A 16,505-nucleotide genomic window follows, 5' to 3' on the forward strand; every position below is an offset into this window, starting at 1 on the left:
AACTGCTTAGTTCTAGAAAGATGAATTTTGACTAGTTAAGTTCCAGATTATCAACGTTTTATTCCCCTCTTAAATTACTTAAATATTTAAAATCAACGAACGAAATGTACACGATCGAGTTTTGAAAATTGGCATGAAATCGTCATTGCCAAACATTTAGTCAAGTTGGACTATTGGAAGCATTTCTTTCACAAACTTAACTCAACTAAACTAGTTAAAATATACATTTTATTCCAATCTACTAGAAACGGTTGATTGTGCATCCACATTACGATTAAAAGTTAGGAATCAGCTAACGTCATGCAGTTATTTCAGGTTTCTTCTTTTAGAAAAGTTTCGTCTAACAAATTCCTACTTTGTTTTGGATATATTACCATAGGATTCCACAGTTATGAATAAGTGATCTATAACCACTTTCCGTCCACCAAAAGTTCCAAATTAGTTCTAGAGGATATCAAAAATATATGATCTGTTGCTGTTGCTGCTGCTGCCGATCAGCAGTGTTGTCGGTCGGCTTCGGAAGTTTGATGGTAATACTTTTGAACTTGCAGTCGCAAGACTCGGAAAGGGTGCTGATCGAACACTCGGACAAACTTTCCTCGCTGATCATCGTTTTGGCGTATTTGTTGAACATCGTTGTTGATTGTTTGGCACAGGTTCCGGCATTGTTACCACCAATGAGATAGACAGATCCCCCGGTGTTGTTGGTCAGCGGCAGGTCTTGTTGATGGCTGATGTTGGACATCGTCGTTGTCGTCGTCAGATCGTCGATGAGATCGTACCGATAGCGTACCGAATCTAGCTGAGAGCAGTGATAGCAGGTCTCTCGTATGGTGGTGGTTTTCTCGATCAGGTCTGTCGAGCCTTTTCTTTGAAAATCGGACGTCTGGAGACCATTTTCGATGATGAATGTGTTATTGTTGTTGAGTAGATCACCTTCCGGAACTAGCAGGTGCTTGTCGATGTTGGTGTTGCGCTTCATAGCTGACTTCATGGGTGACAGACTGTAGCGGACTTGTTTGAGCGTAGCGGAGATGTTCCTCTGGCGTGGCTTCGGAGTCGATGCTTCCGAAGATTTTGTCTCTTCGTAGAGATGAATCTCTAGCAGTTTGTTCAGGAGCTCCAACGAAGTTTGACAAGAAGCCGATCGGATGATGGGTTTCGGGGCATCGAAGCTGTAGTCCCCACCAAGTTCTTCCAGCGGAGGACCCGGTCCGCTCGAGTAGGATGATGAGGTTTTGTGGGAAATGGCCGAAGCCACTCTTGATCCAATGTGACACCGGATGGATTTGGAGGTGGTGAACAGGGCACGAATATTTTTCTCTGGCCTGATTAGGATAATATACAACTTGGGAAGAAATAGAAACACCAGGGTCACCATGGCCGACAGAGAGATGCAGATACACATGGTGATGATCTTCGACTCCGACCCGAAGTAGATTGGCACGAAGGCTACCCAGATGACGCATGTCGTGTACATGGCGAAGCCGATGAATTTCGCCTCGTTGAAGTTCTCCGGAACGTTTCTGTTGAGGAAAGGTCATTGAAACCCTTTATCAAACCCATATCAAACATTTCTTACCTCGTTTTCCAGGCGTAGAGAGTGCAAAGAATGATCAGCAGAAATATAAACGCTAAGGGGACCAAAATTCCTTGCCGGGTGGTGTTGCAGGCCAGCACCGTACGCTGTCGAATCGGATACTGATGTTCGGTATTGGGAGCCTCCAAAATGAGCATGAAAACGGAAATGGTAATTTCTACCGAAATGAGCAATCCGGTGATAACAAGCTGGGCAGCGGCCGACATGAACTTGGGCTTCTTGGTTGGAAAGCGCTTCTTGGAACCGGCCAGAATCCGCGCTATCCGATTCGTCTTCACTAGCAACGAGGCATAGATCATGGCAAACGATATCCCCGGGAGAGCTCGACTTAACAGGCAGGAAATGGCCGACGGTTTCGCCAAGATGGCGAAGATTGAGCTGTGCGATATGATCATTCCCACGAGGATCAGGTAGCAGAGCTCCCGGGTTGATGATTTTACAACCGGAGTATCGTTGTGTCTAAGGAAGACTCCAAACACCAGTCCTGTGGTGATGAACCCGAGTACGGAGAAAGATATGGCGACAATGGACTCGGTGTCACCCCATTGCATGTACTCGATGGGTATCTGTAAGCATTCTGGAATGAATAGAAAAAAAAGGAATGCTTGAGATTTTTTATACAGCAAAATTGAAAAATATCAATTGAAATGAGGAACTTATGGTATTATAAAAATACCACAATAATAATGAAGTTACATTTCAAGTGAGGAAAACACTTCTCTTGAAACGGGCTTGTGATATAGCTCAGTTGGCAAGTCTGTTGTCTCCTGAGCCGATGTCCGCGAGTTCGAGCCCAAGAGTAAACATCGAACACAGTTGTACCGGATAGTTTTTCAATAACGATCCGCCAACTGTAACGTTGATAAAGTCGCGAATGCCATAAAGATGGTAAAACGACTATAATCGAAACAAAAAAAAAAAAAACTCTCTTGAAACCATCGTTCTTTGAAAACTATCATGGACCATTTCCAAACCCAAAAGGTAGTCGTTAAAATTAATAGCGTCGTATAGAGACGAAAAAATAGTGAACCTACATGTAAGAAAAGTGACGTCTGAAATTCCAATCGATACAAAAGAGCTGTTAAAATCGATTTCAATCGATTCGAGCTTTTGTCGTAATCTTTTTAGCTTTCCAATTGAAAACTCATCCAAGGTGAGTATTGTGGCCCTGGTGGTTCGTGTTGGTTGTTAGAAAACTATCTGAATGTTTACAAAATTAAAGTCATTTAGGCCGTTTATCGAGATCCATAAAATTCAGTATTGTATTGTTGAATTTACTGAGCGTTCGCTTTAGAGCTTAAACATTGAGCCAGAAAATAGTGCTGAGGAGTTTTTTGTCCAAACTTGTGGCCAGATATTTTATTTTAAAAGGAATCAGACGTCGCTTCTCTTACCTGAGTTTTATGGTCATTTCAACTAAATTTATGAGTCGGATACAGGTAACCATTTTTCTGACTGTATCCACGCGAAGCACAATTACGAATTACAAATTTTAAATTATGTTTGCATATATCTTTCTCAGAGAAACGCCATCGTATAGAGTATAGACTGAGAGAAAATATATTTCTTTTTTAAAATGTTGATAGTTGGAACACGTTGAAATTTCATTGGCTTTTTGTTGACATTTTCGTTTTAGGAAACGAGATATGACGTAGTTATGTTTATGAATTCCACTCAAAAATGTGATTCCTAAGTGTTAACAAAATATGTGATTTTTAAGACAAACCTGCCCAGATGTTTTAATCAAAATTTGGGAAAGATCCGGTCCAAATTTCTACGCCTTGTAGTTTGAAAATAATTTTAAAATATAGAAAAGTCATTCTACTAAAAAGCTTTCCCTATGTTCCGATACAAAGTTCAAAATTGAAATTGAGTTGAAGTCCAAAATGAATTCAAACAAAATTTTATGAGAATTTTATATACGTTTTCATTAACAAATTTGAAGCAAAAAAGACAACTCAACCTAATTTAAGTTCATATTTTTGCAAAATGTACATCAATTAATCTGAATATTTCTAGACTATAATAAAATTAACAAATTTTCCACTAGCACAGTGGCCGGCAATTTTTTGAGTCAGCTGAGCCAAAAACTAATAGTTTTCAAAATTTCAAAGTTGTTTGTTTTGTTGTTTTTTTTTGACAAAACTAACTGTTTCCTGGCTTGATCATAGGTATACCCTTGAATATTTTTTTATTTAAATTTGTTCATTTTTTTGCATGAAGAAACATGCATAAATTCCTGAATCCTTAACATTTCTAATTTGGTTTGGTCTAACATAAATTTCAAATACTTGAATCAAAACATCGAATCAAGAAAGTTCAAATTAAATCTCAAACCCAAATTAATGCCCTGCATCATTTTAAAGTGAACGATATAAACATATTAACATAAGTAGAACTATAGAAAAGAAAACTTCTTTTAAAATTACATAAACTTGATGAAATTCAAATGAGATTTTTAAAACAGTGAAGACTAAATAAAACCATTTTTTTCTATGATGGTACTTAAGAAACGTTTACGAATGCTAATTGTTTTCAAATTTTAAGCAGTTTTTTCCCTAACGATGTACCTGTTTAAAGTGATTAACATATAATATCTCTCAGTTTCAATAAATTGTTTGATTTGATTTTTCAAAAAATGATGATCTAGACCTAAACAAACAATTGTAAATGTACGAGTTTGGCTTGATAATGTCTCAAGTTAAAATGAGCCGTTTCAACTAAAAAAATCATAAATTTTTTTTATATGTATGGCTTCAAGCAAACGTGCTTTTAAAATTTTATGCATTTCAAAATTTAAAGATCTAATTTTATGTCATCAATTTATGCATCCAATTTAATAAAGAATGAAATTAAATACATTGTAGACTGTTCCTTCATTATTGCTAAAGCTAAGATTACTGGAAAATAATCTGGGGTATAACATGTATAAATCTGTAATTCTAAGATTCCGTAGACCACTTTGAAAATTTGGTAATAAAGAACCAGTGCATTTTAGGATTTTTTAAATATCATTATAAGGATATTTTTATAAATTAAGATTCAAGATAAAAGTAAAAGAAAAGGTTCAAAATAGACTCACAACAAAAAGGTGAAAAAATAGTAAATAGTTTGTTATCTCTGTAACTGAAGCTTTGTTCAAAATTTTCAAAGCACAAAAATCCATCCAGAAAGCCGCAGGTTGCCGACCACTGTACTAGTACAATATTTCTGAGCATTGGACGATTTGCTCCTAGCAATCTGTCAGTATTGATAGATGTTTTTTTCATCTCTACTTTTCCATTTTTTTTTTAAATTTCTACTTTTCCAGTCCATATATCTTGTTTTTTTTTCTATTACAAGATAAGAATATATTTTGAAAAAACTAATAAAACAACTTTTGAAATTTTTTTTGTCTTTTCCATATAAATCTTCAAATAAACAAACCGGGTACCTTAACCTGATTTAAAAAATCTGCAATAATTTTATCTGTCGAACAAAAATGAAATATTTTTGACTACACAATGTGAAGGTTTGATAAAACCTACCCAACATTTTTGTTGGTATATTTCGCAACAAACTTTGTTATACGTTTCATATACATTATAGAATCATCGTATAAAACTCGAAAAAACAGCATTTATTTACCAAAGTGGAGGCAATATACATACATATTTATAACTTCTGGCTTAAGCGATAAGAATTATACAAATTGGATGAATGCATGCAAACTGCTGCCAGCAACGACATTTGCTGCTTCTCTCATTGAACAATTTTTCCAAATGAACTATCTGATTTTTAGCAATCTGGTTGCACTGCTTATCGTAGAGAGAAAAACAAGGTTGTTTTCTCACTTGTATTCCGCGCGGGAAGATAAATTAGCAAACATGGCGGATTTTTTATCATATCCGATTTATACCTACTTTGAGTAACGTTTTTTACGATCGTTCACTCATTTGGTAGGAAATGCGATTCGAATTAACATTGTTAACGATTTGAGCTATCATTTCTAATGCGATTTTATGTTTGCTGGGAACTTGTCATAAGACACACCCTGCTGGTCATTATCCCCTGGAAGCTTTCAAGGCTTATTTTTAACCCAAATGGTAGTCTAAAAAGTTTAGAGTTGTCTCTCAGACTGAGATAAAATATACGTCAACTAGAGTGTCAATTTCCCGAACATTTTAGCGTTTCCGGGAATCGGGATATCTGACGATCCTTTTCCCGGGAATTCTCGGGATCCCGGGAAAAATTTAAAATGAAGATTTTAACACTCTACTGCATACAAAACCTTATATATATATATATCGCTTTTTTTTTTAATTTTTGCTAGTATGTATTGCAAACATTTCACACTTTTTTAATGCCTCAAAAATTCAATTAGCAATTATTAAACCCAAGACCCAAAACTAAGAACACCAATAAACAAGACTGATTTTTGCTGTGAAAAGTTAAAATAAATGAGAAAGATTTTTAACTATCGATAGAATTTGGTTAGACTTCCTGTTATTCACCAAATCTCGTAAATTTTCAGATAACTATCATTTCATTTCAAAATATGTCTTTTTTCCGATGGAAATGCTAAATGATGAGTGTTGCAACTTGCAAATGGAACATTAAGAATCTTTTCGTAGCGTTCCTTTTTTGGAATTGTATGGTTTTAAAGAATCTTTGTCGTTTTTCCTATTTTTTTCACTGAGTTTTCGAACGAAAAACATTTTTTATTGAATTCAATGTATCAATCAGTTTCTAGAATTTTTGTTTTGAAGTCTTAGCCATACATCAAGGTAAAACTATCATTTTCTTTGCTCAATGAACAAACCTAACATCTACTCCACAAAAGATATTCGATGTTATAGAATTTTCAAAATAGATTTTTTAAACTTTAGCGATTTTGACTGCTTATTTGAAAGCTGTGTAACTGTTGGGTGAGAGTAAAAAATCTTTAAAAAACTGCTTTTTATAGCCAGAATAATACATTCCATGAAATTATTAAAAGCTCTTGTAAGCAAAGACAGCCATTTTTAAATGCTTTTGAATGGATTCAGATTTTTTATTCTGAAATGGTTATAACTTGTATCATGAAATGCTGCTTGACATTTTAGCAAAAAAAAAAGAAGCTTATGAATAGTCAAAACCAAAAATCAAAGACCAACTTAATTTCGAGCTTATTTGAATTTTCTGGATGATTTAATGTGCAAAAATATCTTCTATACAATTTTTCATACAAAATTGAAACGCGTTGCGCTAACTCAGAAATCAACCAAATCATTTAAAATTTTACACTGTGCTTGGTGAACCAAAAGGCATCGAAAATCATATGGGAGCAAAAAGTCATTTTTTGAAGCGGTCTAATGTACATTCAGCCCGCCCGGTTTTGGAATGCGGGTAAAATACTTTTATTATAAAATCATTTTCTCAAAACTGTGAGAGATTTTCAAAAAAATTTAAAAAATTTATCAGAAAAATTTGTCTAATGTATATAAAACAGAGTCTGCTCATGTACACGTATAGTTTTCAGAGTCCTATTTATTGCAATATGGGAGAAACTGAGTATTCCCCTTAATATGCGCATTTAGCCCGCCTTTCCCTTACGATTGCTAGAAAATTGATAAAGGCGACATTTCAAATATGTTTGATTCAAAGAATCGATTACTTACTTGTGTTTGAGTTTGAGCTTGCTACTTGTCTAGATTGTAATGATTTTCTTACACGAAGAAAACAGACGAAAGTTGTTCCAATTATTTTCGCTAATTATACCAATCATCAAGGTATTGTTGATTCAACCATAAATATAATAGATTTAACTACAAACTGCTGATTGTTCTTACGCAATCAGCTATGAATAAAGTAGATTCAACTGTAAAGGTATAATTGGTTCAATTGTAAATGTGATAGATAGAGAGGTTTTAGACATTCAACTAAAAATATTATAGATTCAACAATACATTTCTGATTAACCTCTCACATTGATGTACATTGATCTTTAAATATGATAGATTTTACTTTAAATTTCTGATTGTTTCATCTGTAAATATGATTCATTCAACTACAATTTTATGATTGATTCTAGACATTCTTCTATAAGAATAGTAAATTCTATTATGTTGTTATGGTTGGTTGTGTAAAACTTGAATAAATACATACACATACAAGATTTAACCAACATTTGAGCACAGACAAACAGACGGGACACTCTGTTTTCATTCTTCGTAAAACTGCATCAAATTTGATGAAGCTATAGGCAATGTCGACACCAAAGGCGATGGTATCATTAAAATGAAAAATCCCAATTTTTCATCATGGTAGCTGTGTATTTTTGCATCTCCGTGGTGCTTATATTATGGTTATCGTTTGTTTTGATTCAGTTCTAATTCGGGAAGCTTTGTATTCATGATTTTGGTCAATAGTTCCAAAGATCTGGCCCTATTGGAAAACAAACTAACCGAAACAAGCAACAGGAGCTGTTCGAACCAGTGTATGTAAGGCATTCCTTTGAATCTTTCCGTTATTTCCGGACAATGTACTGACAATGTTCAGAGGTAGCAAGCTAGACCAATGATCCTATTTTAATTGTACACCCGCCACATGGCATCTTAAAAACCGACCGACATCATTGTCCTTCTGTTTTGTTACTCGACAAGGCTTCAGACGACCAAATAGACGCAGCTCACACTCATGGACAGAACTTAGGCTTCGTGCACTGTGATATCGATCGTGTGGCAGAACTGTTGACGGAAACACACTGGCCTTCAGCATTTGAAAATTCGTCAATCCACGATGCACTTTTTGTTATCTATGACCATCTTTGGGGAATATTACATCAGCACACTCCTCCTAGACGATTACACCTTCACCAGTCGTTCAAACTCCTTTGGTGCTTGGTCCTGTGAGCTACGTAGAAGTCGTAATGCAGTACAAAAAGCCCGAAAACGTTACTTCAAAGAGAAATCTGATGAGAAAAAATCTATTTTATCTAGATTGGAGATCGAGTACGCTGCTTTACGAGACTCTGCATTTAAACGATATATCTCGAACATTCAGCGAGAAGCTAAACAAAATCCATCGAAGTTTTGGAAATATATCCACAGCCGACGCCATTCGAATACTATTCCATCGTCTGTATCATTCCAAAGACGCACGTCAAGTTGTGTCAAAGAATCAGCCGATTTATTTGCCGAATTCTTCAGCAGTGCATATAGACTGCTCCGATTCCTATTTTGGAACTCTGCCCAAATATGACAAGTGTTCTGGGTACTCTCGATCCATCAAAAGGTCCAGGGCCGGATGGTATTCCTCCGTCATTGATCTCGAGATGTGCAGTTTCCCTCACCAAGCCGCTTTGTCTGTTATTTAACCAATCAATCTCAGAAGGAGCTTTTCCGAGCCTTTGGAAAACCGCGTCAATTGCATCGATCCATAAGTCTGGAAATGCACATCGGGTGGAGATCTACCGACCGATTTCAATTCTCTGCTGTTTTTCCAAAGTGCTAGAAGTCCTAATGTACGAAAGGTTTTATGAGGTAGCTACTCCGTTGCTAACCTAGGTACAGCACGGTATTAGGAAAAGATCAACTTGATGTGCTATGCCAGTGATTTACATGCCGCAATTAGTAAAAAAATGCAAGTGGATTCTATAAACATCGACTTTGCCAAAGCCTTCGACAAAGTTCCCCACATTCTCGTGCAAGAAAAATTGAGGCGCTTTGGATTTCCAGAGTGGGCAACTAAATGGTTATTTTCGTATCTATTAAATCGTCAAGGCTATATAAATATTCGTGGCACACACTCCACTGTGTTCGAAATACCGTCCGGAGTTCCACAAGGCAGTCATTTAGGACCTCTAATCTTCGTGCTCTTCATAAACGACCTGACTACTTTCCTTCAATCCCCTATGCTTATGTTTGTAGACGACCTTAAAATCTATCGAACCATCGACTCCAGAGTGGATTGCGTAGCGCTTCAAGAAGACATGAATAGAGTAATCGCATGGTGTGAGAAACACGGAATGGAAGTTAACGCTGAAAAATGCAAATGTATCAGCTTCTTCAAAACCAGAACCACAGTCTTTTTTTTTCAAACGAACACAAACACGAACAGGATCTCAATGAAACTTAATGTTTCCTCGAAGAGATTCCTTTCACTTAACTCTAAGCGTACATCTTTCGAGGATATGATGGCTACCATCTTACAAATGCTAAAACTACCAACCTACAGAAAGTGTACTATGTATGCCGTGACCGGGATTTGATCTCATGACCGTTGGCTTAGAAGACTGGAAGACTATCCTCTACGCCACGTGCTGCGGCGTCAGTTGTCTTTGACTACGCTCTAGATGATACTCCACTTGAAAGAGTAACTAGCATAAAAGACCTGGGAGTAACCTTCGACCAAAAGCTCTGGTTTACCCAGCATATCGCCACTACAACCAGTGATGTCAACTGTTTTTCAGAAATGTCTGGAAGATTTTGAAAAAAAGTCTGAAAAAGTGTGGAAAAGTCTGGATGGCAAACTTTGTAGGTGATGACCTTTTTTTTTGTTCGCCAGCTAGCAATATTGCAGTCTAGGGAATACCACTTATTACTTCATCATATTCATACTATTCTATTCTATTTTGTTTATTTATAGAGGATTTTAACCACCTTGGTCATTCTTCCTCTTAAGAAAGTGTGTACATTTGGTCTTAATACTACAGTTTATCTAACAATTTTGCACTTTTCAGGAATACCATTAGTTTGTTCTCGTTCGTAATGTTTAAAGCTGCCGATGATCATATTCATACATTCTACACTATCAATGCCTGAGACTATTATGGTGATGTCGGCGGTACTACGTTTTATGCTTTACTTCCTGTTTTACTACCATCTTCGAGGCATCCTCACTCTTCAATTACAAGTCTAGAAGTCTGGAAACCTAAAAAAATGTCTGGCAATAGACCCAAAAGTCTGGAAGATACAGAAAAAATCTGGAAGGTTGACATCACTGACTACAACAGCAAAAGCTTTTGCTTTGCTTGGATTTCTCCGACGAAACACTTTGAGCTTTGAGGACCCGTACACAGTAAAAGAAAATTACCGAGTTCGGTAATTTTTTTACCGAAATCCTAACATGTGTAAATCGTTAAACTGTTCGGTAATTTTTTCGGTAAAAAATAAACGAACATCGGTAAATCGATTCTTCATTTACCGATGTTCGTTTATTTTTTACCGAAAAAATTACCGAACAGTTTAACGATTTACACATGTTAGGATTTCGGTAAAAAAATAATGAAATCGGTAATTTTCGTTTACTGTGTAAATCTATGAACTGTTCGGTAATTTTTTCGGTAAAAAATAAACGAACATCGGTAAATGAAGAATCGATTTACCGATGTTCGTTTATTTTTTACCGCCTAAATTACCGAACAGTTTAACGATTTACACAGTAAACGAAAATTACCGATTTCATTATTTTTTTACCGAAATCCTAACATGTGTAAATCGTTAAACTGTTCGGTAATTTTTTCGGTAAAAAATAAACGAACTCGGTAATTTTCGTTTACAGTGTACGCTTTTAGTCCGCAGTGTCTTGGAGTATGCGTCACCAGTTTGGGCGCCTTACCACTCCGTTCATGTTGAAAGAGTTGAAAAAGTTTCTTCGCTATGCGTTGCGCCGACTGCCGTGACCCGTAAGGCAGGCATCGTTGAGTCAAAGAAGAGTGTTCATACAAAGAATGTTTGTCTACGATATCCTGTCAAATAATATAGACTGCCCACAACTGCTTCAAAGTCTAAGTTTAAGCGCTCCAGCTCGCTGACTGCGTCACTAAACCGCCACGGTGCGCCTCTGGACCGTTATTATAAAAAAAAAATTGTCCATCAAATCCAAGTACGGGGCTCGATTCCTTAGGTCATTCTGCACCTCTGGGTAAATTTAAAAAAAAAATCCCTAGCAGAAAATCCGAGAAATCTTGATTTTAAGGTTTTTGTTGAGAAATTTCAAAATAATTCATATTCAAATTATTCAATATCATCAAAAAACCTCCAAAAACGTCAAAAAAGTGGTCCAAGTCATTTCCAACCAGTATGTATTTGTTGCCGTTGATAAAATTATGATTATTTACAACTGACTTAACTCTCCAAACATGGCTTAAGTGTATTATAAGTATGGTTTATTAGGGGTTTAAGTTTAGTTTAAATTATTGTTTCCGTGAAGTTATGGGGGAAAATGAATTTCAAATCAGTGGTGCTTTTATTGGTTAGTAGGAAAAGGAAACAGTGAAATAGTAAAAAGTAAAAGTAAACTATAAAACAGCAATACAACTAAAAATAATGAATGGAACATATTAAAAACTCAAAACTAACACATATGGTTGCTGTTGTAATCAATCAAAGAGTTTAACAAACGGTCGTTATAAACCTTTGATGATTTGGGAGCTTTATATCGCTGCCAAATCACATCAAAATCAGCATGTAAGGATTCGGAGGCTTGCTCATTGTGAAGCCCAAGTCCTCTTCCGGCTTCTCGACAGAAATCCGCCACATGGTACTTTGTAATGTGATATTTAGATGTGAATGGAAGATTCAGCTTCTCCCAGCTGCTGGCAAAATCTGCAATAGCCTCCTCAAACCCATGCTCGAGTTTAAAGGAAAAGCATTTTGCATACACGATTTTGAAGTTATTCAGAACCTGAAAATCGTAATATTTATTAAAAACTTGGTAAAGTTTATTTAGTAGAACAACCAACCGTAACGTAATCTGAAAGTTCAGGGTTGTCTGCCAAACAATTGGTAGCATCCAATAGCGCGTGGCAAACTCTTCCGGTGAAACCGTACGTCATCTGTTGGTGTCTCACCTGTGCTTGTTCCACCCATAAGTCTACCCAGTCTGGTGCTTTCTTCTCAAGTGACTTAAAAATTGTATTAATAATTCCAAGCGTTATATGTAACGGTGGAGGCGGGCAAAGGTTCACGATTTTGTCTTCATCACTACCCGAGACCAACGGGGCATTCACGCAGCTTGCGAAGTTCTTTCCATTCAATTTCTTTTTTCTTGTGCAATTTTCGTTTATACTTCCTTTGGTTCTCGCGGTTCCGTTTGCTACACCGAGCTCGCTCTTTAAAGCCTCACAGTATGGACATGGATTCTTCGAAGAGTGGGCCATTATGCCAATTATAATATTTATAATCTTGAGGTCCCCAGCAACCAAGTATTCGAGCTCGTGTAATTTGAGAAGTTTCGTCCAAACGGGGGAAATATTGTCATACTTTTCAGCGAGATTTGATGAAAGTGCAATGATGAAAAGCTTCTTCACGCCGCCATCCTTGAAGCCAGCCAGATGTTCCATTTGCGGAGAGATCACAGATAACGTTATCTTGAAGAAGCTCCTACCCCCATCAATTCCTATTTTCACCACAAAATCATCAACAGGTGGTCTTGAACGTTTGATACGGTTAATGAGTTCCGGTACATCAGTGCAATATGCAACAACATGATCTGACGAAGGTGCTACATTTCCTGTGATGCTGGACAACTGAACTACATCAAACAAGTCTTTAAGCTGCCGGTTCATTTCAATCAATTTCAACCGCACTCCAGATTCTATATCGACTCCAGAAGCTCGAATACTTTTAATCACACCTAGATAATAGATAGATTATATAAAACAACCATTGTTATGAATAAAATACTAATTACCCATTGTTTTCCTCATGCTTAGATTGTTTTCGCCTTTAACCTTAAACAAATCATCTGCACGTAGTTTTTTGGGAGGTTCTGGACAAGTTGAAACTTTCTCGAATACAGACGGTCTTCCACGAAGATTTCGCAGAACACATTTTCCATCTTGATGGATAAAATATTTTTTTTTTTTTTGATTTTTTAAATCAGGTGATCAGTGATGGTTTGAATCATTTGACTTAATTTTGAATCATTTGCTTATAACTTCTTTTGAAAACATTTTTCCCAGAAATGATGTTCTAAACTTTAGTAGAACTAGATCTTAGCTGCAACTTTTGTGACCAACACAAACCTGTATCTCTTATGCCTTATGAATGAGAAATCGAAAAGTTTAAATTTTTGAGCAATGATCGTAATCACAATCATTTGGATTAGCGGGTTGGATTAAATCCTACAATTCATACCACATTGAAGATACATATTTATGACATACAAGAAAGTTGTAGCTTAGATCTGTATCTACTAAAGTTTAGAACATCATTTCATGGAAAAATGTTTTCAAAAGAAGTTATAACCAAATGATTCAAAAATAAGTCAAATGATTCAAACCATCACTGCAGGTGATTATTTTAAAATATAGTTTTACCTGGTGAATCTGGCTTTGAACGCATATAGTCAGCTACTGCCGCATCCGCTGAGCTTGACGAGGGCTCTCCATTATTCAAAATTAAAATGATTTTCAAATTCGACGCTCGGGTGGATTGAGTGCAATGGTGCCTTTTTCCTCTTCCGTATTCACTGTAGCAAGTTTTACAAATTACCACCGCTTTACACCCATCAATGTCTTCTGTGTCTGGACTGGACCTGGGTCTTCCGCGCTTGAGTTTCTTGGGTTCAAAACCAGGCAGGTTGCTTCTGCCCTCATGTATACCGGCAGCAACACAAATCTCACATTTGCACATTCCTTGAGATCGCGTGATGATTGAATTTTCGAGCTTGTAACTTCGAATCCTGGGGACCCTTGTACCTCCCTTGCTGAACTCTCCACACGACGCGCGACATGTTCCGCAAATGACCGAAGGATACAAATTTTCTCTGGATTCAAAATCTTGGAGAAATTTTCGAATAACAACTCTTATACCTGCACTTATCGGTCGAAGCGACGATGTCTTAGAAAGGCAGAGTACGCAAACCAAATTTCTGTTCTTTTCGTGAACATCCATTTTGAGGACAAAAATTGACGTTGAGAATTTGAAGTTGAATCCTTTTGATTTTTCAAAGCCCACTTGTGTCCCCGCTTTTGTGCCGGTCGACTGTTTCGCTGGTCATTCGCTTGTAGGTAGTTTCAAGCCAATGATGATTACAAGATTTATTTAACCTTAAACCACTAATAAACCATACTTATAATACACTTAAGCCATGTTTGGAGAGTTAAGTCAGTTGTAAATAATCATAATTTTATCAACGGCAACAAATACATACTGGTTGGAAATGACTTGGACCACTTTTTTGACGTTTTTGGAGGTTTTTTGATGATATTGAATAATTTGAATATGAATTATTTTGAAATTTCTCAACAAAAACCTTAAAATCAAGATTTCTCGGATTTTCTGCTAGGGATTTTTTTTAAAATTTACCCAGAGGTGCAGAATGACCTAAGGAATCGAGCCCCGTACTTGGATTTGATGGACAATTTTTTTTTAATAATAACGGTCCAGAGGCGCACCGTGCCGCCTTTTGGATACCAAGAAGCAGAACAGTATTTGGTTAAAATCAACCGCTGAATCGATGCTGTCAAGTTTTCAACGAGGTATCGCACTTGTTCGACTTTAATGTTTCAAAATCTGTGTTCAAATGTGCAATCTGTGACGTTACCTAGTTTTATTTATTTTGTTATCTAATTTTAATATTGGGTCTGTATGACAGCAGTCAAAGACTTCAAAAAAAAATCAGGAATTACTACACGCGATGGTTATGATGCGGATAAGTTGGTCACATCTCGTTTTAAAAGGATGGAGATTTGGAAATAATGGGAAAGTTTGAAGGACAAAATTAAAGGTAAATAGTGCGAGGGCCTAGAAGATTAAATGAACAGCGGTGTTTAAACTCGCCTCGGAAAGAATCATTCGGCTGATTTTTTCCGAGTTTAACTTGTTGTGTGCAGATTGATTTTATCTTCGTTCCAATCATGACGTGATTGCACACAAAACGAAGAGAACAGTTCCGAGTTGATGTTTTCCCCTCCTCGCAGGAATAAAATCACACCAATGAAACAACAGAACGAAGCTTACCGTACACGAATGCTCACGAGCGATCGTTGCCCGACGGACCGAGTTAACATTCCTCGCACCCTTCTCTCGCTCGTTTCCCGTTCCCTTGTATCTATCACTTTTAGCCACGCCCCCATGCGTTGTCCGATTGATGTGTTCGGCTGCCTAACGAAAACGATTTTTTCTTTAATTCGCTGAACTGTTCGTTTGCTTCGCTGATGTTTCTCCCCCGATTGCTGTTTACTCCTGCCGAGTTTACCCGAAGCTTACTTCCTGATGCTTTCCGAGTTGAACTTTAGATAGCATCATTGCAGATTGAGTTTAACGAAATAAAATCGTTCTGCAAAGAAGGGCAAAGTGCGAGTATGTAGACTCGCGATTTTAACATCTCTGTAAATGAAGGCAAAATTTCATTTTGTTTGTTGTGGAAATTTTATAAGTAATGTTATGAAATTAAGCCCCTTAATTTATGCAGCATCATTGTTCATCGTTCGATTTTGATTGTTGTTCGCCCTTGACACACGAACTGTCTTAGTTTATCAATTACTAGCATTTGTAAATATTATGAAGGTGTTTTGTATTCTTTATGATCAAGAAAATTCGTTAAAACTTTCAAAATAGAGACTGATCAATGTTACCCCAAAGCATCAAATTCTAAACAAAGAAGGAATCGTTTCTTCAATCTATTTTGCAATAGTCTAATAAATTTCTGCAACCATTGTTTACGTTCATAGAAGTGACTGGTTTTAAAAATATGAAACATGCCACATTCCCCTTAACAAAAAAAAATAATCGAAAAATATTAAAAAAAAATTGATTAATCTTACCCGTTTTACGGTATATAGAATAACTCTGGGTCTCACGGAGTGTATTAAAATGGCCTCATGCTGGTGCTAGTCGTCTAGATAGAAAACGACAGTACTCTTCTATGGAACGTAGTATGGCTAATCTAAAACCAACGCACAACCAGTTCAAAACTCATTTGACAAAGTTTTGAC

The 16,505-nt window shown here is 36.6% G+C and overlaps 1 protein-coding gene across 3 annotated transcripts in view; it reads right to left on the minus strand.

The window, feature by feature from the left end:
• Positions 1-244: 244 nt before the first annotated feature.
• The window catches only part of LOC129749153 (metabotropic glutamate receptor 5-like), a 154,211-nt gene continuing 137,950 nt past the window's right edge, over positions 245-16,505 (minus strand). For all 3 annotated transcript variants that reach the window (XM_055744050.1, XM_055744057.1, XM_055744068.1), the window contains exons 13-14: positions 1,583-2,177; positions 245-1,526 (exon numbers count right to left, since the gene is read on the minus strand). In XM_055744050.1, the coding sequence (XP_055600025.1) occupies positions 455-1,526; positions 1,583-2,177 (1,667 nt within the window). In that variant the 3' untranslated portion in view covers positions 245-454. The remainder of the gene's footprint in view (positions 1,527-1,582; positions 2,178-16,505) is intronic.

Source organism: Uranotaenia lowii, chromosome 1 (assembly GCF_029784155.1).
Source record: "Uranotaenia lowii strain MFRU-FL chromosome 1, ASM2978415v1, whole genome shotgun sequence".
Lineage (NCBI taxonomy): Eukaryota > Metazoa > Arthropoda > Insecta > Diptera > Culicidae > Uranotaenia > Uranotaenia lowii.